Here is a 22,626-nt window from a genome sequence, read left to right as displayed (position 1 = left end):
CTGCGCAGCTTCTTTTGCTAAACAGATAGCCTCTTAAAATAATGTGATGAGGTATGGGGGAAAAAACGAATTTAGGGCCTGTTTTCCTTTTCCTTGGCAGAATTGCACGTCGAATATAATCGCAGTTGGAATAAGCAACGAGGTTAGCATGTCAGAGCTGATCAAAATAGCGTTAGGAACACCGGACCGCGTGATCAAAGTTGCGTCTCCTTATGATCTTTATGAAGAAGCCATCGCAGTGATTGAAGACATGATAGAAAAAGGTCCAATTGTATCTACTACGCAAGGTAAGTCGTTTAAGTAACCTTCAGAATTTTCGGTACCTGTGGTTCGCTAGCCCCAAAATTCCATACATCAAATATATAACCTAAATCATTTGTAGGGTGTAAGTACGAATCATTTCGCGAAATAAATCCTTGTATAAACATGCAGTGTACTTGCACTTGAAACTTTTGCATTTCAAAGAAAACAAGAGGTTGTTTAGCATTAACTGTTGAAGCAAGTGCTGTAAAAGTTTGTTGACTCAGATTAAGGTTGAGCAGGCGTAATACAAACGCAGTTACACAGAAAAACCGTTCCAAGATGGCACCGGGTGATGGTGCTGTACAAGTACTACTGTTCAGTATAGTTAAGCCCCCCCGGGGAGGGGGGGGGTTGGACCTCTCATATGAAAAGGTCGGGGATGCTCGTGGTCTCGCTTAGGGGTATAAAATCAAGGAACTTGGGCTCGCTTAGGTGTTCATGACGAAACACCACTACTTTAAGCTGTAAAGGTATCTTTAGGATCTCTCGAGTCCGGTTCATTAGCGCGTGCTAATTTCCTGAAAAGCGGCTGGAGTAAAATAAGGCTCAAGCCACGCCCGAATTGGTTTCCTGTAGGAGTTTTATTCAATTTTTCGGACGAGCAGAGACCAGCATATGAGAGTCTCTCCTGGGAGTTAAGTTATCTGTGAAACCGATTCATCGACGAGCATAAAGTGATATTTGTGTTTTGATTGACAGGTGCCATTGCGTAGGAGAAAAACCAGCCAATCACCGGTAGTCTAGTTCATTTCCACTATTGAGATCATCTATCTAATTAACTTGGCTAATGTCTAGTTACAAGAATTGGTGAAGGATGTAACTATTTGCTTGGAAATTTTGACAATGGTGTACTTTGAGATACAAAGGGCATTTTGTTGATTTATGGCTAAGACGGGAGTATCTTTTGAACGCGAAAACCGTAAAAAACAAGGGAAATTTTAAAAGAATTTAAAAGGGTTAACTTACATTTCGCAAATGACGAAAATTTAAAATGACAAGTAATCAAGGGGTCACGATAAAAAGGTCACGTGATTTAGCTGACAAATCACACCTCATTCTAGCAAAAGACAAAAAGGCAAACTTTCATGCTCAACTGACAGTTAAGAATTTACCTGAAATGTGTAAGGCAAATTCTGTACACCCTCATGAAGCAAACCAACGATCACATTAACAAACGAACGACAAAAATCTGGCATTATGCTAGCAGTTCAATGAATCAAATGACTTAACTTAATTTCTATTTTTTTATCGTATTGATATTTTGTTTCTAGAGTAGCTACTAACTTGTCAAGTTGACTATAATCCTCGTGGTTACTCTTAACAGTAATTAGAGGGGACAATTTTGTGTAATGCGGCATTAGCATTCAAAAGCGAATATCTTTGAAATAAGGTGTAGCTGCATTAATTTAAGCAATTTACAAATTAATACCTTTGTTGAATTCAAGGTAGTGCTATAAGGAAGCAAATAATGTGAATGTACATTCTTTGTTATGTAATTTTCAATGATTTCTTCGTAGGCCCCTTAAAATCAGTATTCTTGAGAAACTGAGGGGAATTGTTACGCTATTTTTTTAATGATCTCTAACAATTGTGCTGTCAAGCCATAAGAATTTGTAGTAAATTTGCAATAAAGAGCTTGATATTCTTATTTGTACAGTTTCTTGATATGTCAAAACCCATTTGTTAACTTACAAGTGAGGAATATATTCTTGCAGTTTTCCTCGCGGGTGTAAGCATTTTACTAAATGGAGAGAGATAATATGTGCTTTGTACCGTTTCCTTGGATACGACACTTTAACTCTCACAGTGTCTTCTTCCACATCCACCCAGACACACCACAGCCTAGTTCCCAGGGTCCTCTCCTTTTAGTCCCCTCTCGCTCAAGGAGATGTGAAGAAGAGGACCCTGGGAACGAGGTTTAACAATAAATGGATAATCAAACAAATGCTGACTGCACAGGAGCCCATGCGTTCCCACGGTAGGTAAAGATAACCTACCGGATGTAATAACATTTCCCCCAGGGGAGTAGCACTATTTTTAACTGCTTCATGCTACACAGCAAAGACAGGAACAGAGCGTCTAAACGCACTAAGACGCCGCCTGGCGCCTTCGACTCCTAGGACTGGAGCAAGGTCTACCTTCACCTTCTGCTGCGATGCAGCTTGCTTTTCCTTATAGACTGGATGCGTGCGCGATATCGTTTCAGACGGTTTTGATACTGAATATTACGATCCTGCTGATGAGTATAAATTCTCAAATACAACCCCCCCTAAAAAAAAACTCCGCAACATGTATAAAATTAGTTATTAGTTCATTGAGTCAGTAAACTTTTATTTGGAGGGAGTTAGGTCACGTGACCCCTGTTGCCTCTAAGCAGAATATCCACATTATCAAAAATTTGGTGGACGAAATTATGTCTAGACTGTTCACAGTCCTCTATTTTTCCGTGAGATCGTAGATGTCGATCATTGAGTTCGATGGGCCGCCATCTTGGTCTCTTGATGCGAGCGAAACTGGGGAGAGTACAAAATGCCCATGGGTAGTGGCGGTGGGGTTAATAGCGTAGGGGTGACGGGGCAGAAAAAATAGGGAGACTGTAACAGCTCCACTCTGTCTGGTGTTCGCTGCGTTAGTTGCTCCAGCAACGGCAACACCTGATTGGTCGAAGGGACAATAGAGTTCATCAGAGCGTAGCAGAGCGTTGACAACTTTAGTGACAGAAAGTGACATTCATCACTTCGCGGCTCAGGCCAAAATGGTATCGATTTCAAGAGAATATTCTGGAGAATGTTTTGATTTTGATCGTCTGTGTGCTTCTTGTCTTGGAGGATTGGTGTTAAAGCACGAGCAAAAGAAGGCCGTTTCTCGTTTACTCGAAGGAAAAGGTGTTTTGGCGGTTCTTCCAACTGGGTTTGGCAAGAGTTTAAAATATCAAAGTTTCGTTTTGGCGAAGGAAATGGCTGAAAGCTTCGTTGGTTGATCTTATTTCCGACTGACATTTTACAATTAATGCCACAAAGACGGCACGCATCTGAATAATTGGAATTCTCTGCGGGCTTTGCCGCTTTTTTTGGAGTCAGAGAAGAGTTCTTCCGTCTCGCATTCATTCGACCCAACTTATTAAACCTTCAAAATGTTTCTAAATTCACAACACAGTAACATGTATTCATATCATCATCCCTGATTTGACAGGTTTTTTCTCAGGGGAGGAGATTGTTATTTGATTTGACTAACGGAGGCGCCAAACTGGCGGCCGCGCCCCTTGAACACGAGGCAGAGTGAAGCTGTTACAGTCTCCCTATCTTTTCCGCCAGCCCTGTCCTCCACCACCCCTACCCACGGGCATTTTGTACTCTCTCCAGTGTCGCTCGCATCAAAAGACCAAGATGGCGGCCCGTGGAGTTCAACCATCGACATCTACGATGTCACGGAAAAATAAGGGACTGTGAACGGTCTAAATTATGTCCGATTGGCAATATGCATAAGATTTAATTTTCCAGTAAAGATTATTTGCAGGATTTTACTTGGAATTATTCTTTTCCGCCTGTGCAATCTCCGTGTAAACTTTCCCAGTCAAACACGAAGTTCTTCGCCGTTTCGTGTTCAATTCGCATTATCATTCAAATAAGTTGCAATTGTTAACAAACTAAACAGAGGCTTTTATGGTTCGACGGAGCTTAATAAGGCTGATTAAATAATGGCTTTAAATTGATAGATATCATGGTGTAATATTCGTGTGAGCAGTTGCTTCTTATGGTGAGTGTTAACGACACCAGTTGATACGGTAAGGAAAAAAATCGAACTTATACCATTTACTTATTTATGATGTAACCATTTTGTTGTGAGTGTGTATCAATATACCTTTTACTAGTTAAATTTGCTGTGTTATTAGGTCACAGTTGCCGGCCCGTCTTTCATTTTTAACGATGTTAATAACATGGTTTAATTATCGTATCTTTTGCTAAGTTCAAAAACCAAACTTGCATTTGTATGGAGAAAATATTTAAATGAAAGTATTTGAAAACGCGTGTTGCACCGTTGCTTCAAGATTTGTGCCCGGTTCTGTTTTACCTATGAAAAAAGAATCATTTTCACAGAGCTCGTCAACTTTAACCACTAAATAATCATAATTTCTCTGCATTCTTCGTTTGATCTCTTTTTGCAAAGAAAACCGTTGGCTGAGTTAATATTGAAATAAAAGAGAATGTCGTTCCCTCAAAACGACATTGCATAGACGTCGAAATCATCAATAGTCTATGCATCAAAGAAACAATAGACGCAAGCATTGGGAAATCTTCTATCAAGTTACTGTGGTTAAGCAACCGATCTAGAACAATAACATTATTGTCTCATGTGCATCTTATTTTTTTGCTCTTGAGCTGGAAATATTGCTTTCATAATTTACCTTGGTGGCCAAAAGAATTATTATTTAATACAACTGGAATATTTTTAGACTTAGTGTAAAATGCTGATGTTATTGTCATTTGCTGTCCTACTGGCATTGCCTGGATCAAGTCATGGTAAGCTAATTCTTCTTTTTCCTTTGTCTGTCAATAGAGAGCAAAATTATACATCAATAAGCAATCAGAGGAGAAATATAGGTTGAAAAAATAATTTGAAAAAGTGACCCGGTATGATAAATCCCGCTGCCAAGCCATAATAAAACAACTTCTAAAGACTACAAGATAACATTCTTTTTTTCAGAAAGAGCTATTTTTTAAATTTTCGATCTCATTGTCGCTTACTACATCTAACTACGTGAAATAAAACTAAAAAAAAATTTGTCCTTGACTAAAGATATAAAATGGGAAATTTTGGGTTAAAATACTGTGACATTATTGCTGAAGAAGGTTGCAGTATTGTTGCTTTAACGTCCCACTTTATAATTCTTAGTAAATGATAACAATTTTGAGTAGTTTTTAGTTTTTTTAATATCATCACGTCTGACTACTAGGATAATTTCATACATCTAACCATGTTTAGCTCAAAATCAGGTTTTGATAAATTCAAATCGGTGACCAAAAACTGCTACCGTGCTGGATCAAGATTATTTCATATTAGCGCTAATCGCGCGTTCTGAACAAGCGAGCCCAGACTAAGTTTTTTTAAGGATTTGGTTAAGCTTGCCCTTACGCACCAGCTATGAAAACACAAGGTGTTGCTGTGCTCCGGGCCAGTAAGTGCTGAGCCAAACCTTCTCGCATTATGTCTTAATATCGCAATCACTCTAGCCTACGTATCAAGCGTTCACGCATTTCAGGGTACGCAAAAGGCGGGAGCACTCTTCGCGCGGCCAAAACGTAGCTTTCAGTAAATAGCAGATGTATGCATGTACGCTGGTTACCAAAATGTGGAAAATTGTAACTCACACTTAGGCGAATTTTCCGCTCTTTTGTATTGATGCATGGATATTAGGCTATTTGGGGATATTTTTCCCCTCCCAATACCCCCGGGGGGGGGATGGCTAAAAGTGAAGTGAATTCGGGTTTTAGCTCTATGCCCCTATAGAGATCTATATAGGTGAGATGCAGTAAGAATATTTCGTGACTCTGTGATTGGCCATGTTTGTGGTCGGTCAAACCCTTCCGTGAATCGTGCATGACGCCATACTACGTGAAAGTGCGTTTCCCTCGAATCGTGAAAAATAGTTTAGATTCGTCAAAAGTAAAATCAAGTTTTGTGACTTCGGGAGAAAAGATCGCCATTGCCTCCTGCCAAGGAAACAGCTCTTAGATTATAGAGTTTTCACAAACCAACAAAACGAGGGCTGTCAAGAAGTAGAGAATTTAGCTAATTATCAATTGCATTCTCCATGCACACTAACCCAATACTTACGTAAATATTTAAAAATCAGTCTCTTTGTCTGTGCAGGCCGAATGCTTCCGCGAAAGGAGGTCGTAATGGACAAGGACGACGCGTCGAACTTTTTTGGGATTATCGGAGATAACATCGATGACGAGTGTTATGAAGAGGGATGTACGTTTAAAGAGGTTATGAATTACTATGGTCAATCGGAACCTTCGGTAAGTTTGCTTTTCCGTGTCCAAGATAAGCTTCTTTGTAGAAGTCAGTTTTAGAACTCCGTACTCGGTCTGTAATAGTGATTGACTCAGCGGTTATCCCTAAAGACGTTGCCATGCAACCATGTTGGTGGGGCAAATTTCAGAGTGTTTCTTGAGTATTAGTGTACTGGAGAAGAATAAGAATGATAAAATCTATGAGTAATTAAATTTGCCGAAACAACCCATTTAGACAGCAGATCTGTTCTTACTTCGAATTTAAACAATTTGGTTTGCGTGTTTTTCGAATTTGAATAACAATTAAGGAGGATTAGCTCGACTTGTTCTGAAATATTGGTGGACGAGTCGGAATGAATTAAAAGTACGTAAAATGTACAACTTTGAAGTAAAGCACTGACTTCTAACTTTGTTTTGACATTAATTTTTTCAGTCTTGTAATCTGGTCACAAATCCATCATCTTTGACGTGGTCGTCTTAAAAGCATTAGATTCGTAGGTAGTAAGGACGACAAAATCAAACTCTTTAGGTTAGACTAAATGCTATTTTAGTTATTATTTAAGAGGTAAATGCTTTATTTTTTCTTCTTCTCGTTATAGCACGAATATTGGAACACCTACCAATGCAAGCAATTTAAAAAGGATTGTAAAGGTATATATTGTTAGTCGTAGTCACCTGGTGAAAGTGGGGCGGCATAACGTATATGACTAGTCTTAAAAATCGGTTCTTTTTCTATCACAGATGAGTAAACCGGTAAAGCCTGGTCAGCCCTGGTTTTAGCGGAGTGAATCAATCACCAAAGCACAAAATACTACCAGAAACAAAAGAAATAAGATTTTAGTTTGTAATAATTCTGACCTTTTAGAGTTGCATAAAAGATCATTCGGACTCTTTGGGGGTAAAATTACATTTCCGTTGACTTTTCTTGCAGATGTCGCTTGTCGCGGCAATCCCCTGGGAATGGAAAATGATGCAATCTCTGGCGGAGGAATTCTTGCCTCTTCTTGGTATTCACCGTATATCACTTTCGCTCCATTTCAAGGACGACTGAACAATCAGAAAGGTTCTTGGTGTGCAAATAGACCAGAAAAGGATCCGAATCCATACCTCCAGGTCAGAGAGCAAACATGATTTTGGATGGCTGGGGATATTTTTTGTGCTTCCTAGCTAGCTAGTCAAGGAATCGTTTGCTGTTGTTATTGTCAGCGATTATCATGATGCACAAGACACTGAGATCAATGACGTGTCGTGGATGATGACGATAACGATAACAATGACGGTAATGACGCCGTCACGATTTCGACGACGATAATGATAATGATGATGACAGCGACCATTCTCCGTTGCTTATAAAGGTGTAATGCACTCTTTTTCGTTCTCATTATCAGGTCGAACTTCCTCAGCGTTCTGGAGTCTGCGCAGTAGCCACGCAGGGATCTTCTCAATACTATACAGATTACGTCACGAAATACGAGATTCAGACGTCACTGGACAGAGAGAACTGGGAAACATACAAGGAAAATGGTACAAACAAGGTAAATAAGACTGACGAAGAAACTACTTGCCGTCGTTTTTTTTTTTATCAGTCAGTTGTTATACTGTACATGTACGTCCAGTTTCGATTGGCCGAAACGTTTCACAAGTGTACATAAATAGATAAATGCTTCAATAAAGACTTAGGAAAATATTTAAGAAATAGAAAACATGTACGGTGTTTCTATCGAGTTTTAGTATAAATCTACTAGCGTTCTATCACAAATGCCGTTCTCTGATTGGCTACGCTACTCACTATCTATTCTGTGATAGATAGTGAGTAGCGTAGCAGTGTGCCCTTGTTAACAAAATGACGGCCGCTTCTTGGCGTTTTTGAAGTGTCTGTGAAGAGGATTTAGATGACGATTTCTCGTTCTCCCAAACTTTCACGAGCGAAAGTGAACATGGCGACGTAAAAAAGAAAAACAGCTTGTTTACTTTGATCATCAAAATATAAATTCTCTTTGCTCGCGCCATCATTACGTCAACAGCTCGTGCTAGTTCTGTGTTTCCATCAGTTATAGAAACACGATTTTTAACCAATCAACGCGCGTATTTTCTTAGGGTTGTTTTCTAAATAACATATGATAACGACAAAGTTAAACGATTACTACGTTCCGGCTCCGACCAAAAGGCTAACGCTGAAAAAGTCAGCCGTCCAAATTCACCACTTTATCAACTGCAAGCTGATAATCAACAAGGTGTTTCATCCCTCGCCGACGAAGCATAAACGTTTCTTAGAAACTAGTCGTTTTGTTTTGATATAATTGAAGCAGTCCATTTAGGCGAAAGAAAGTTTCGTTGTAGTTTACAATTTTTATGATGTGTCAGAATGAAGTTGATTTTAACATTCTGTGATCCGTTTGTTATTTTTATAGGTTTTTTCCGGTAACACTAACGCCAAGGACATGTTAAAAATTAACCTGGATCAACCGGTTTTAGCCCTGTTTATCCGGTTTGTTCCCAAGGAATGGCACAGCTGGCCGTGCATGCGCGTTGAGGTCTATGGCCAACCTGCTAGTAAGTCAATACGAGAAAAGAGTATCGTCTGCTAAAACTTTGCCAGTACGTCTCAGAAATTGATCAATTGTTTTATCTTTTTAAATCGCCATTTTCTCCGTTTTCTTCAGATTGCACTGTAAGGACAACAGACAACAAATGCTGTGTATTTCCGTTTCTGTACGAAGGAGAAAGGTTCTTCGCATGCACATCAAGCTCGTTTACTTTTGGAAGGAAGTGGTGTGCAACAACATACAACTATGATAAAGATGGCGAATGGGGAGACTGCTTAGGTTTGTTTGCTAATCAATTCTGGCCCTGCATATTTGCCCTAACTTAGGCAGCCTGGTTTGTTTAATTTACGATTCTTTTTTTTTATGGCTTGTTACATGAACACTGCTTGCAATTGCACTTTTAACGCGCCTTTGTGAAACCACCTCGTCTCAGACCTCGTCTTATTTTGCAGTCATGGCGTACGGTGACAAATTATCGCTGATTTAGATCAATCACAGGGAAACAATAACTGCATGTAGATTACAAAGTCTCCTCTGTTTTAAGGTGGCTCAAAACAGTTTCCAACACTTAGATTTGGATGGGTCGTTATAACCACTCTTTATCACTTGATGCTACAATCATGGTATCAAAAAACTGCCCAAGCATTGGTGAACACGTTGGTATCATTTTGGTGACACAATAGGTTACCATAACAACAGTATGACCTCCTAAAAACACCCTTAATTACAGCTTTAGGGGCTTATAATTCAAAACCGGCACGGTGAAAATTTTTTTAATTATCAACTTTTGATAGGTATGATAAGACACAACTTTTGGCAAAGTTTAAAAAAATTCCGTACATGGGGCTCAGAGCCACCTTAAATTTTCGAAAAGTTAATAATATAAAAGAAGTCACCGTGCCGTTTTTGAATTATAAGCCCGTAAAGCTGTAATTAAGGGTGTTTTTAGGAGGTCATACTGTTGCTATGGTAACCTGTTGTGTCATGAAAATGATGACAACGTGTTCACCAATGCTTGGGCAGTTTTTTCATACCATGATTGTCGCATCAAGTGATAAAGGGTGGCTATAACGACCCATCCAGATATAAGTGCTGGAAACTGTTTTGAGCCACCTTAAAACTATTCCATATGCAGATCAGTCAAATCAGAGAATTTCATCCATGGCGTTTTACTTAGTTTTTGAAACAAACCAATGATTTAGTCAAAAGGTACGATACACCAGGAGTGGTTAAATCTGCAAAGACCTAGTACCAAGCTCCCCTCTACTCTCCTTGCTTCTACACTCTCGACCGACCTTAAGAGTTTTTCTTGCCAAGTACTAATTAAAGCCGATCACTTCGATCTACAACGGGTGTTTTTAGGGAGGTGTCTATCATTAGGGAGACTCTGAAATAGACTAATATCACCCTCTCTCAACAGATGAAAGCTTGAAATAAAAGTGAGTAAAGATAGTCCAGAGGTCAAGTCGTGCACAACAGTAGCGGATTGTCTCCTTAGATAAACAGCTTGTGCCTGACTGTGTCGTTAAAATCTTTGAATACAATGTTAAGATATATATAGCCTTTATACACAGAAAACCTCTCAAGTGTCATTGTTCTTTCTTGTAGTAACGCCTTCGTGGCGTTGCTGATATATTTTAGCATATATTTAATATATGTTATATTTATATAATTTAACTGTTTTTAAAAAAAGTTTCCCCAGGGGAGGAAGGTGCGGCAGCTAATGAATCCTCATACCGTTCGGTTTCGAACTCTGCCCGGGCTCCTTGTATTGTTTTCTTGGTCGAGGCACTTAAACTTCACAGTGTTTGTCTCTAACAGTGAATATGAAACTAATTGGCCCGGCGGTACTCCCTTATATGGGCTATATGGGTATGTGCGGCCCCAAAGGGTAGGTTTTTTCAGCCGTTTTGGTCATAAAAGGTAGCGATTTTGGCCATTTTGGTTGTAAATAAGGCATGATTTTGTACGGTAGTCTTGAGTTGGGTATGTTGTTTAGAAGAAGCTCCTCAAAAATTATGTTTAGGGCAACTGTGCCAGCTGCAACGGTCATAAATAGCTAGCTATCAAATTTTTGGTCTGGTCATAAATAGGGTAGAGAAAATCGCAGATTTTGGTCATAATTAGGGTAAGGGCTTTGGAAAGTGGGCCGCAAACCCCCACCAAATGTTTCTGGGAGTACCCCCCAGACTAATTGGCTACGTACGCTACTCGCTATCTATTCTTTTGTAGATAGTGAGTAGTCTGAAGTGTCTGTGAAGAGGATCTAGATTTAGTTTTGACTGACTAGTAAATTTATACTAAAACAATTAGATTATTCGAAATCGAGTTTCTATGAGTAGTAGTTGACAAGGGTTACGCCTTCGTCAACAATCACACGATACCCGGAAATCTCGAGCTCATATCAAGTTGTTTAATAGAAACACGATTTTTAACCAATCAGCAAGCGTATTTTCTTTGGGCTATTTTCTTAAACGTTTTAAAGGGTTGACCGGGTATACGCAGTTACTGAAAGGACTAATTAACTGACGAAACTAGTTCAATTTATCAAAATGCATGCAAATAGGTTTCCCAGTAAAATTGTTCACAGAGCTGAGTATTTAGACGTACCCTTTCAAGCTCAGCTGACTGATTTCTCTGTAAACTCTACCAAAGACCGTTTCTCCAGTTGCGTGTTCAACTCGAGGCCAGTATCTTGACTTGCATTATGATGCAAATATATTATAACTGTCAACAAAATGAACAGCGGTTTCCAAGGGTCGACATCCTTAATAAGGCTGGGTAAACCATGATAAACATCATTGTGCAAAGAACATTTCTTGCGAGCAGTCGCCCTTGGAGTGAGTTGATCAAGAAGCCAACTGATACGGTAAGGAACAACAAAATCATTCAACATTTTGCAATATAATCTTCTTTCGTAATTATCATTGCACTTTTTTCCTCGTTATGCAAACACTTTTTTCCAGGGCAAAAGCTATTCTAACCGCTCAAGGTGTTGCCCGCTCATGATCGTTTAACTTAAACATATATTTTCTCATGAATTTGCAGCGGTAATTTTCCCTCATGTGCATTCTGAAAGTATTCTTAAACCAATCCTAATTAAGCCATATTAAATTGTTTCGAGTTCGTCTGCCAAAGTAATATAGTTTTCTCTGTTAGCTTGAGCTGCTGGAGTAAAATAATTATAATTTACACGCCTTCAGAATGTTTTGCGCCTTTTTGGAAAGAAAACCGTTAGCTGAGTTAACATTCAAAGCAATGCTAATATTGTTCTTTTACTGAGATCGCCATTGTTTGGAACTGGAAACAACAGATAGTAAATGCCTCACTGAATCGAAAGAACCTGTCATTTGGAACTCGGTTCTGCTTCATTTGGCTTTATACGAATTTTATTTTATGCCCTAATAATGATGGTTTCATAAATTACGTTAGGCTTGGCGCCCAAATAATTATGTTGCAGCGAATATTCTTGATTGCGGTTTGTTTAAATTTCAGGCTTGACGTACAATGACAATGTTATCGTTATTTGCTGTTCTACTGGCACTGTCAGGAACAATTCACGGTGAGTGAATAGCATGAGAACCAGCTCACCTGTGGGTCAAACGTGAGATTGGCCAAGCTGTGATAACGAGCCCACTGCCAAGAGCTTACCGTAGAATTCCGAAAGTAACGGCACCGTTACTTTCGGATTTAGAAGGCAAAAGGGGTCGCTACTTTATGGTAGCCGTTACTGGTTACTCACGGGTAGCCGTCACTATCGGATGAATAAAAAGCGTTTGTACGGTAACAGAGGTTTCAGACAAAGCGGACACGACAAGAAATTAACGTTCCGTTAACGTATGTTTCCAACTACCCACATAAACAAAGGAGACTGTATAAACAAAAACAGTCCCTAGACCGGTTGGTACTGTACGGCGAAAGTGTAATGGTCGCATTATATCGCAATGCAACTGATTACACTACAGTATATCATTTGACTCTGCTGCTAGACAAATACAGCTTATAAATCATAGTTTCAAGAAAAATCAGTTAAGTTCGAAATAAAATCACAGATAACTCTTCCAGGCAATGTTCAGTCCCGCAGTCAGGTTGTTCCATCCGCATAACCCGCGCTTGAGAACGGCAGACTTTCTCTTTTAGTTACTTCTTCAAAGGGCCGTTACTTTCGGGGTTCAATAGGAAGGTAAAAAACTAACTTTACTTTCGGGGAGCCGTTATTTTCGCGGGAAGCGTTACTTTCGGAATTCTACGGTATAAGCGAGCGGGCTGCCCGCGAACTGCCCGCAGGTTTCGCTCGTCGACTCGTTCTGGCGGCTTCGCCGCTCGCGCGTGGGACAATTAAGTGGGCTTGTCGCAGCCTGTTGAGCGAATAATTTCTATTGCTTGTCTTTTGGGAACATAATTATATATAAAGTCCTCCAATGAACAATAGCCCCCGTAAGAGGTAGTTAATTAGTGACAAGTTCACGGTTGCTAACTCGATACTGACAGCAACAACAACAACAACAACAACAACAACAACAACAACAACAATCCTTTTCTTAAACACGATTTGACAATTAATGTCAAAAAAGTATAAACAACTTTAAAACACAATTGAATAGAGGGGTTAAATTTCTAAAACTTTGGAAAGCTGTGGTGCTGCGTCGGTGGGGAGTAGTTTTCATTCAACTAATTTATTATGTTGTTTTTCACGTTACCATGCACCAACCAATAGCGTAGCTCCATCTTCCTGTATATAAACCACACACAACCCACAATTCCTCGATTCGCTCCGACGAAGGGCTAACGCTCGAAACGTCAGCTTTTGAGTCTCTTTACGGTGGCCAATTCAGATTATCAACCCAGTTGATGAAACCAAATTATCTTTAAAACACATTGTTGACGTTATTAAATGAGAAATGATAACTATCTTTTGCCCGTTCAAAACATCCGGATGGTCCTAGCTACATGTATGTTCAGTGACACCAAATTTAACGAAGTTAGCGAAAACTGATCATGAAGGCCAAGGTCTGGTGTTATCCCATATTCGCGGCAACTGGCTTTCGTTCAATCTGGTCTAGAGCTGTAACAGATGAGTTTAGTTTTAGCTGACCTCAGATGTGGAAGCATCATTTATGCTCAAATAAACTATTTGTAAATAAAACGCTTTTTAAATTTAAAAATTTCGTACGCACAAACGAACGGGATTAATCTTGTTAGAGTCTTTGCTGGGTCCTTTGCCTCTGCCGTTTCTCTGTTATCATTGAACTGCATTCGGTGGAGCTTAAAAGATATCGCACAGTATTGTGCAACTTATAAGCCACAGTTGGGTTGCATTTGTGGAGTTGAGTTACAATGGTTCATAAATCATGTTCAATAATCTTCACCAATCACAGAGAAGGTGGTTTATTCTTAACAAATCAAGCGCTAAGCCAAAAGTACTCGCGATATTGCTCACGCGACTTTTTCCGCGCTTGCTACAAAGGCCTAGACTACGAGTAGTCCCTCTTTCGCTTAGTCCGTCGTGCATGACGCGAAAGAAAAAACCGCGAGAAAAAAATGGCCGCGCGAAAACCTGGAGGCGAGGAGGGCGCTCCTCGCCCCAAGGATTTCGCGCGGCCATTTTTTTCTCGCGGTTTTCTTTCGCGTTACGCACGACGGACTAAGCGAAAGAGGGACTACTCGTAGTCTACAAAGGCCAATACCGTGGCGTCTTAATGAGTGATTCGATCTGATTTTGGCTTTAGCTTTACGACCGTAAGAAAACAAGTCCGACACATTAGTAAACAGCTTTATTTGACGAAGGAGCTTTGAACATGCCAACTCGACACAGACCTGCTTGAACATTTTACCAGAGGAACACGACGGTTTGTTTGAACCTAGGACGATGAAAATGTCAAATAGATAGATAGATGGATAAATAAATAAAATAAGGTAAATAAATAAATAAATAAATAAATAAATACATAAATCATGTTTATATAAACTTGTGTTATTAATACAGGCCGATTACTTCCACGTAAGGAGATCGTCCTGGACAAAAAACACGCATTTAACTTTTTTGGGTTTTTCAATGACATCGACCACGAGTGCTATGAAGAGGGATGTACATTCGGTGAGGTTGTAGATCATTATGGATACTCGGAAAAGTCGGTAAGTTTTACAGTATGAGTAAGATAAGTAGGTTTCAGGTTTGTTAATTGCATGCTCCACCTCCTCCTCCTAGTGACGCGTGACACGTGACGCATGTCACGCTACGAGCGACGAGAAGAACGCGTGACAAAGAGCGACTGCTTAGAAGGTTACTTCTCTTGCGGTGTTTCTCGTGAGGTTGCTACGCATCCTGCAGTATTATTAGACACCATGGTGATGTGCCCCTTTTGGAGAGTCGCTGAAAGGAACTCATGTAAAGAAAAAGGACTTAAATCGGAAATTCTATATCTTCGAGTGTTCTACGAAAATGTACCGCAATGGCACAGGCGAGAAACAGCCATTGCCTTCAACTGAAATAGTTTGGTTGCTTTTCGTCCTTTCCGCACCGCCATACATGTATGGTGGTGCGCAAAAGTCAGAATAAAAGTTTAAAACTACAGTCAAAACCAGCGTATAAGAACCTAGGTTTTTTCAAGTTATCCTCCATGGGTTCTTAGATAAATGGCGTTTACTGTGAAATTAGGCTACCTGGGTACTTAATCAGGTTCTTAATTTGTGTTACTTTTTTTTGTATCGCATGTGATCGATGTACTGTATTGTATTTGAAAAGAAATTCTATATTTTGAAAATAAAAACCTGAATTGAGATTTTAGCCCAGAATGGTTTTTATGTGAAGGGTACCTAACAGGGAAATTTTAGCCTAACAGGTTCTTAAATTTCAGGTTCTTATAGGCGGGTTCTTATACTGTAGTCTTTCATACTGACATTTTGCTGGGTCAGCACGAAAGAATTTTGTTCGCGTATTCGGGCGGCCAACCCAGAACTCTTTTTTTTTGCTCTCTCATCCCAAGCTTCCCTTGTTTTTCGAAGATACGATGACGTACACCCTATCGCAATGCACCCGCTCGCCAAAACTACGCCTGTGTTGTAGGCTAGTTTACAACTATTTTATTTGTGTATAGAGGTAGAAAGAACCGGTGGATTCAAACTTTTCAAGTTACAATGTTTCGTCACTTTCTAATAACTCTTTAACATAGTTTTTGTCTGTGTGTTGTTATAGTACGAATATTGGAACACCTACCAATGCAAGCAATTTGAAAAGGATTGTGAAGGTATTGTTAGTCGCGACACATTTGCAAGTAAACATAACGTATATGACGGGTCTTAGAAAAGGTTCCCTTCCTGGCAGGAGATCTGCAAATGGCCGTGGAAGTCTTAATCACTTGCGTTGACCGCTTAAGTAGACACAACTATTAAATAACTGCGTGCTTCGGAGCACTGGTAGGGAAAAAAGGAAAAAAGGACTTGTTGTAGCATTGTAAGTTATCTCGAGCTCAGACTATCTCCGGCGCTTGGGTCGCCTTGGACCCAGCCTCTTACCGCGGAATCGAAGAGACTCTGGGCCCGAGAATGTATTGTAAGGGAAAGTGATTCTTTGTGAGTGGTATTCGTTTTTCCTTTAACTGATTATTTCAGATGTCGCTTGCCGCGGCAATTCCCTTGGAATGGAAGATGATACAATCTCTGGCGGAGGAATACTTGCCTCATCGTGGTATTCACCATATGTGGATTACGCTCCATCTCAAGGACGACTGAACAACGAGGACGGCTCTTGGTGTCCAAACAAGCCTGACGAAGATCCAAATCCATATCTCCAGGTAAGGGCTCAGAACTGTCTTTGAGCGCATGGAGAAAACATCGCTTGCCTCCTGGAAAGGAAATCCTCGTCGCTGTCTGAAAATCTGCCAGGAACTGAAAATCGGACAAGAACTGACAGTGATTTCAACGTTACAGTGATAATGATGATGATGATGATGATGATGATGATGATTGACTTGCTTTGTTGACACAAATTGTAATGTCTTTTCTTTATCAGATTGAACTTCCTCAGCGTTCTGGAGTCTGCGCAGTAGCCACGCAGGGATCTTCTCAATACGATACAGATTACGTCACGAAATACGAGATTCAGACGTCACTGGACAGAGAGAACTGGGAAACATACAAGGAAAATGGCACAAACAAGGTGAATATAACGACGAAGCAAGAGTCGACAGGACACTCGATCAATCAATCAAGCAAGCAATCAGTCAATCAATCAATCAATCAGTGAATCATTTGTTTGATACGTTACGTCTATGAGCTAATAGCACCTTCAAAATACGGACGAACTAAAGATAAGAATAATGTAGGAATATTAAGAGAACACAATTAAGCCGGACTCGACTGACTTGTTTTCGTTTTGCCCCAACTTTATCAACTTCAAGCTGCTAACTAACAAAGTTTTTACCTGCCGCGAACGAAACACAACAAATTTTTTTATAAACGAATTGCACTTTCCCGCTGAAAGAAAAGTTTGATAAAAACAAGGCTTATTTTGTTGCATGGCACAAATCTTTCAAACCATATTTTTACCTCTGCGATTAAAATAGACGCCTGTAAAGTTAATTTTAAAGTTTTGTTATCTGTTTTGTTATTTCACAGGTTTTTACCGGGAACTCTAACGCCAAGGACATGTTAAAAGACAACCTGGATGAACCTGTCCTAGCCCTCTTTGTCCGGTTTGTCCCCAAAGAATGGAGCAACTGGCCGTGCATGCGCGTTGAGGTTTATGGCAAACCTGCCAGTAAGTCACGTGATACTTATGACGCAAGAAGTGATCAGCGATAAAAAATTTCCCCTTGAAAATATTAAGTGTGACATGCCAATTGTGAGAATAAGGAATTAATCTCTCAATTGTTGACATCCAAGTTTCATGTTTATTACTCGAGGTGTAGTTTATAATTAAGTAATCCAAAGGTACAAAAGTAGTGCACCAAAGTGCTATTCAGTACATTTCATTTGAATGGTCGTACTAAAAGTTAATACCACTTTATACAGGATAATTAGCAATAGTTAAAGACTTCTGACAATACCTTATCAAAGTACTGCTCAGGATTTCAAGCACAAAAGTAAAGGAACAGTTCAAACTATCTACTTCCTTTTGAATGACTGGTGTTTCTACCTTGCACGGCTTAATTAACAATACCACTTGAAACTGAGAACTGCACACACTGGAACCTAGACTGATGGCAGTCTGCTTTCCTCTCGAAATATGAGGAGAGGCACTCAGACTAAAAGGGACTGGGACGAGACATGGACGTGGCGCGCTCCAATCCCTTCTGGTCCATAGCGCTCTTTTGCGTAAACACTCATCTGACCCCAAGAGAACAGACCGGTTGCCAGCAGTGGAACCACGTTTAATATTGACTTTAGAACTACCTTGAACAACATAATAATGGCACAATAATACAACATTAAAAATTATCTCTCAATAACTTTCATTAGAATGACACGGGTTTACACGAGACCTTTAGTGAAAGCAATTATTCATAACTGAATTTCGTTGCACCACATCAATTTTCTGTTCCACCGTAATAGGCCATATTCGTAGTCTTGGACTGGAACTAGCTTACAATGGAAGCTAACGCGGCCGGGGAACATCATTTAAAAGTGATAAATGTCATTTACATTTGAAAAGACTCTCCGCATTGGCCTCAGTTGCAAGCTAGTTCCTGTCCAATACCGGGAATATGAAAATGGTCTATTATGGCATCGCTTTATGACTCATCCTAAGCTATTTCTTTCCTTTCTTTCAGACTGCACTGTAAGGACAACGGACAACAAATGTTGTGTTTTTCCATTCTTGTACGAAGGAGAAAGACACTTTACCTGTGCTTCGACTTTCTTTGGAGAGAAGTGGTGTGCGACAACATATAACTATGATGAGGATGAAGAATGGGGAGAGTGCTTAGGTTTGTTCTATTTCAGTCAATGTATTTGCTTCCATTCTACGGCAAAAGTTTGATCGGGACGAGACGAAGTGAAACGAGCAGTGAAATCGGCGCGAAGAAATTAAAATTTACGTCTGTTCTCGTTAACTTTCTTCGCACAGCTTCTGTCGCTCGGGTTATTTCGTCTCACCACTACTGACAAAAAAGCAAACACTCACTGCCTACCTCTGTTATACTCGCCAGTCTTGTCTCTACATTCTCGACCGACCTAAGAACTTCCATCTTGAAACTGACTGCGTGATTTATATTGTTTCCTAAAAATGGTGCTTTTGGGTGAAATACCTCTTAGTAACACAATCCTTCTGCTAGTTATGAATTTAAGCCGAACATTTCTACAACGACCACTTTGGGAATAGAGAGAACGGTCATTGTACGGAACTGACCATTTTAAGGAGAATTCTACCGTAATAGACTAAAATTACTTTCTATCAACAGAGGAAGACTTAGAAGCCAAGAAGTAAGAGACAAGGAAAGAGCGTCCACAGTTCGCACCAGCACGAAATTGACTTCTTAGCACTTACAGCTCAAGCAAGGAAAACCACTTTGCACCTGTGTATGTCATTAGAGTCTTTAAATAGGAGGTTAGCATATGTAGTTTTCACATGCAGGAAATCATCAAATAAACACGTTCGTATTCTAGTACTGAATGATTGTGTCATGTTCTTCTGTGTGACGAAGCCTTTTCTGAATGATAAACGATTCTCTATTGTTCCTCCACTCCTCTCAAACCTTACATTAACGAGCCAAACAGGACTGAACCAACAGCATTGAGCCAAACAACAATTGGACGAAGTATGGTACGTATAAGCTAGCTTTGTTTCGATTTTCGCTGCCGAGACGTAAACAACTAAAAAGTTGTTATTCTCCACCGTTGCACTGAGCTAGCACTGAGGGGGCGGTTACAAGTTAGAAGTGTATTTAGAAGTGTAGTTAGAAGTGTGGATGGTAGGCCTAACCGTAGAAATAAAGCTGCATGCGTTTTCAAATATTTCCGGCTTAGTGTGGACAGGGCCTTAGATAAATGAATTTAGCAATGATATACATACTAAAAGGCCATCAAATCACGTTTTAAAATGGTCAGGAGAGAAGAGAGTTTTCTCTTTTGAGCCACTCGCCATAACTCGACGCTCTGTCTTGGGTCATACCTTTGGTGTTTGTGGCGGGAAACGATTTTCTCGCCTCCAGCCATTTGACAAACCATCAGTTCACTCCCTTAGTTTATATCTGTTAGTTTTGGCTTTTATTCTCAAATTTCTTTCATTAGTCATGCAAAATGTTTTGCCGTCCCTCAATTTGCCAGAGAAACAATCAGTCACATTAGTCAGGGTACACAATGTATTAGTTTACGAATAATTTTTGCACAATTTACTCAAACGTCACTTTTTGTTTCAAAACACTATGTAGAGATCACAAGACGGGATGTAAAAACTTGCTTTTAATAAGAAGCAAGTATAATTATAATCACATATTTATTTTTTGGTTAAATAACAAAAAAGTAAAGAACTCCACCTTTCCATTGTCTAATTCAGTTCTTTTTTTTTGTCCTGTTTCTCAAGAATTTTTGGCGCCATATGATAAATATTGAACTTTGGCAAGAAAAGTCGATCCAATTATTACACTAGCTGTGTTTGTATCCAGCCGGAATATATCTGATTGACGTTTTATTTAAAGTTCCACAATTGATCGTGAAACGTTTCGACAGTTGACCTAACAACCGACTAGAATAAACACCACCCGAACGCTAAAACTCTGCTCTGTAGAGTCTGAAAACCTTTCACAACACGGCACATCAAAAAATGTTCTCCATTTGGGTTGTCTCACTGCTGATAACAATCTTCCAGATTTCCTCAAGTAAGTTCACTTGATCGCTGCTATTTTTAAGTTATGGGTGTTGCTAAAGAACATTATTTTACTGCTTCGTTCTATGGAAGTGCAGGTCACTCTCGCGGCGCCCAAGATGTTGTTCTGAGCAAGAACGAGGCTTTATCTTTTCACAAACGCTTTATCGGTGACAATAACATAGACGAGGAGTGTTACGGAGAGGAATCGTGCGATTTTGAGGAAGTGGTGGAAAAATTTGATCATTCGGAACAAACGGTTGGTACACATTACTATATGAATAAGAACGGCGCGCTAGAGTGTTTATTACTCAAATTGCATACCCGTTTAGCACTGATCTATTATTAACAGTACCACAAGTTCAATGGTATAATTCCCTTAATTTTCAAAATATGTTATTTGCAGGATTAGTTTTTCAATAATAGAACTGTATTTTTATGTTCTACTTGCGACGCTTAATTAATATAATGAACACATGCATTTTGAATACAATTATTAAGTAATAACATTGTTATTGCCTCAGGTTGTGTTTATTTCATCAAAGTAACTTGAATGTAGAACAGCTGACATAATGAAACAAATCAATGCATGGCGGAACTGTGTGAGGCGTAGCCAGGTTTAAAAGGAAAGTGTCAACTCTAACACAGAATAAAACTTAGTATAATGGCAGGAATATTTTATCTGTTACGTATTTGTATTTTGTACACAGTACGAATATTGGAACACGTACCGCTGTAATACCTCAAAACATCACTGCAAAGGTATGGGATCTTTTTACCCCAAACCACACTTTAACTTTCTCTATATTTTATTAAGTGCGTTTAACTGGGATTTCACGAAAATAAGACAGGCAAAAAACCAGGACCTGACATATACACTATGTTTTGGTGTTCGGCAATAAAATTAGACAGGTTGAAAACTGACTCGTCCCAAACCGCCTCTGAGTCTCCGACGGGAGCGCGAGTCGACTGGGGGAAAGTGATAAAGCAGGGGTTGATGGGAAGGGAGAAGTGGAAGGAGAAAGTTGTCGTCCTTCGAATTCGCTTTTCATCCTTGCCATAACCTTTCCATTTCCATAACAAGGGGTCGTGAGTTTGCACTGATAGAAATGTTTCACTTTGCCAAGAGTTATATAAAAATAACGGCTTTATGTAAGGCTAGATGCATCAGTACGACATGCGGAGATATGTGAATAACGTGCTAATAACGGGAAAAATTGTGAATTTCCGTGAACATTGGTCACACTCCTCAAAATCGTCAATGATTCTGCTTTAGGAGAATGTAAGCTACCGTAACATAGCGTACAATGCGCGTTGCACGCATCTGGAAAGTGATAAAGGACAATACGCATCAAGAATATGCTAGAAAATTTGTAATTTTCTTAATTTTTTTCTTAAATTTAAACTAGAAGGGTTTTGGCATTTTATTTCTTTTCATTTGGACAGGGTATATTCAGACTTTTCGGAAAAACCTACCAAATGCGTCCAAACCCATAAAAAGGCTAAAACTAGCGGTTTAATTTAGGTGATTAATCGTTACCTGCTAATTAATAGCAGCTAACCATGGAAGGCCCAAACAATTGACAGAGTTTCTCTTTTGTTCTACTCGATCAGTTTTCAGTCACAGTCGTTGCATATATTTCACATATTACATTTTATCCTATTGTGATTGATTAATTCTCGATTCTTTCTCATTGAGAACATCCCATCTTATCCCACCTCATACCACAGTTTCAGCCCCTTCTGTCGTGTTTTGTGTGTGTTCTACGTAACCCCACCAATTATTCCGTACGTGGATAGGTGATTAAAAGTACATTTTTCTACTTCGAGATGCGCACATATCTTCTCACTCCAGGCAAATAACCCTGACACGGGATGGGATAATTATAATCTTGTTCTTTATTCTCTTTAATCTAGACCTCGCATGCCGCGGTTATCCAATCGGTGTGGAGAACGG

The 22,626-nt window shown here is 39.6% G+C and overlaps 4 protein-coding genes across 7 annotated transcripts in view; all 4 read left to right on the top strand.

Annotated features, from left to right (window-relative positions):
* The window catches only part of LOC110044425 (uncharacterized), a 30,197-nt gene extending 28,246 nt beyond the window's left edge, over positions 1 to 1,951 (top strand). Inside the window, exons 53-54 of the mRNA XM_089277562.1 lie at positions 101 to 287; positions 1,003 to 1,951. Of these exons, the coding sequence (XP_089133688.1) occupies positions 101 to 287; positions 1,003 to 1,016 (201 nt within the window). The 3' untranslated portion in view covers positions 1,017 to 1,951. The remainder of the gene's footprint in view (positions 1 to 100; positions 288 to 1,002) is intronic.
* Positions 1,952 to 4,046: 2,095 nt separating this feature from the next.
* On the top strand, positions 4,047 to 11,308 carry LOC110044438 (retinoschisin-like). Of its 2 annotated transcripts, XM_020749989.2 has the most exons (9): positions 4,047 to 4,087; positions 4,757 to 4,823; positions 6,175 to 6,326; positions 6,920 to 6,971; positions 7,252 to 7,433; positions 7,709 to 7,855; positions 8,732 to 8,873; positions 8,984 to 9,145; positions 10,287 to 11,308. In XM_020749989.2, the coding sequence occupies exons 2-9, from the start codon at positions 4,769 to 4,771 to the stop codon at positions 10,301 to 10,303; spliced, it is 909 nt and encodes a 302-aa protein (XP_020605648.2). In that variant the 5' UTR covers positions 4,047 to 4,087; positions 4,757 to 4,768; the 3' UTR covers positions 10,304 to 11,308. The 2 variants fall into 2 exon arrangements, with proteins under 2 accessions (XP_020605648.2, XP_020605647.2); XM_020749988.2 differs by lacking the exon at positions 10,287 to 11,308 and having other exon boundaries at positions 8,984 to 9,192.
* A 318-nt stretch (positions 11,309 to 11,626) lies between these two features.
* On the top strand, positions 11,627 to 19,478 carry LOC110044413 (neuropilin-2-like). 2 transcript variants are annotated; one of them, XM_089277936.1, is made up of 9 exons: positions 11,629 to 11,735; positions 12,362 to 12,428; positions 14,853 to 15,001; positions 16,062 to 16,113; positions 16,478 to 16,659; positions 16,878 to 17,024; positions 17,483 to 17,624; positions 18,637 to 18,792; positions 19,267 to 19,478. In XM_089277936.1, the coding sequence occupies exons 2-9, from the start codon at positions 12,374 to 12,376 to the stop codon at positions 19,290 to 19,292; spliced, it is 909 nt and encodes a 302-aa protein (XP_089134062.1). In that variant the 5' UTR covers positions 11,629 to 11,735; positions 12,362 to 12,373; the 3' UTR covers positions 19,293 to 19,478. The 2 variants fall into 2 exon arrangements, with proteins under 2 accessions (XP_020605616.2, XP_089134062.1); XM_020749957.2 differs by having other exon boundaries at positions 11,627 to 11,735; positions 18,637 to 19,304.
* A 1,032-nt stretch (positions 19,479 to 20,510) lies between these two features.
* Positions 20,511 to 22,626, top strand: part of LOC110044412 (discoidin domain-containing receptor 2-like) — a 4,594-nt gene continuing 2,478 nt past the window's right edge. The window contains exons 1-4 of one of the 2 annotated variants that reach the window (XM_089277852.1): positions 20,511 to 20,682; positions 20,768 to 20,928; positions 21,380 to 21,431; positions 22,587 to 22,626. The exon at positions 22,587 to 22,626 is cut by the window's right edge and continues 292 nt beyond it. In XM_089277852.1, the coding sequence (XP_089133978.1) occupies positions 20,628 to 20,682; positions 20,768 to 20,928; positions 21,380 to 21,431; positions 22,587 to 22,626 (308 nt within the window). In that variant the 5' untranslated portion in view covers positions 20,511 to 20,627. The other variant, XM_089277847.1, reaches the window with a different exon arrangement.

The sequence above is a fragment of the Orbicella faveolata genome, unplaced genomic scaffold (genome assembly GCF_042242905.1).
Source record: "Orbicella faveolata isolate gen_17 unplaced genomic scaffold, um_ofav_v1 contig_12, whole genome shotgun sequence".
NCBI classification, from domain to species: domain Eukaryota; kingdom Metazoa; phylum Cnidaria; class Anthozoa; order Scleractinia; family Merulinidae; genus Orbicella; species Orbicella faveolata.
Note: the sequence above shows the minus strand (reverse complement) of the source record. Positions and strands in the feature narration are given on the sequence as shown.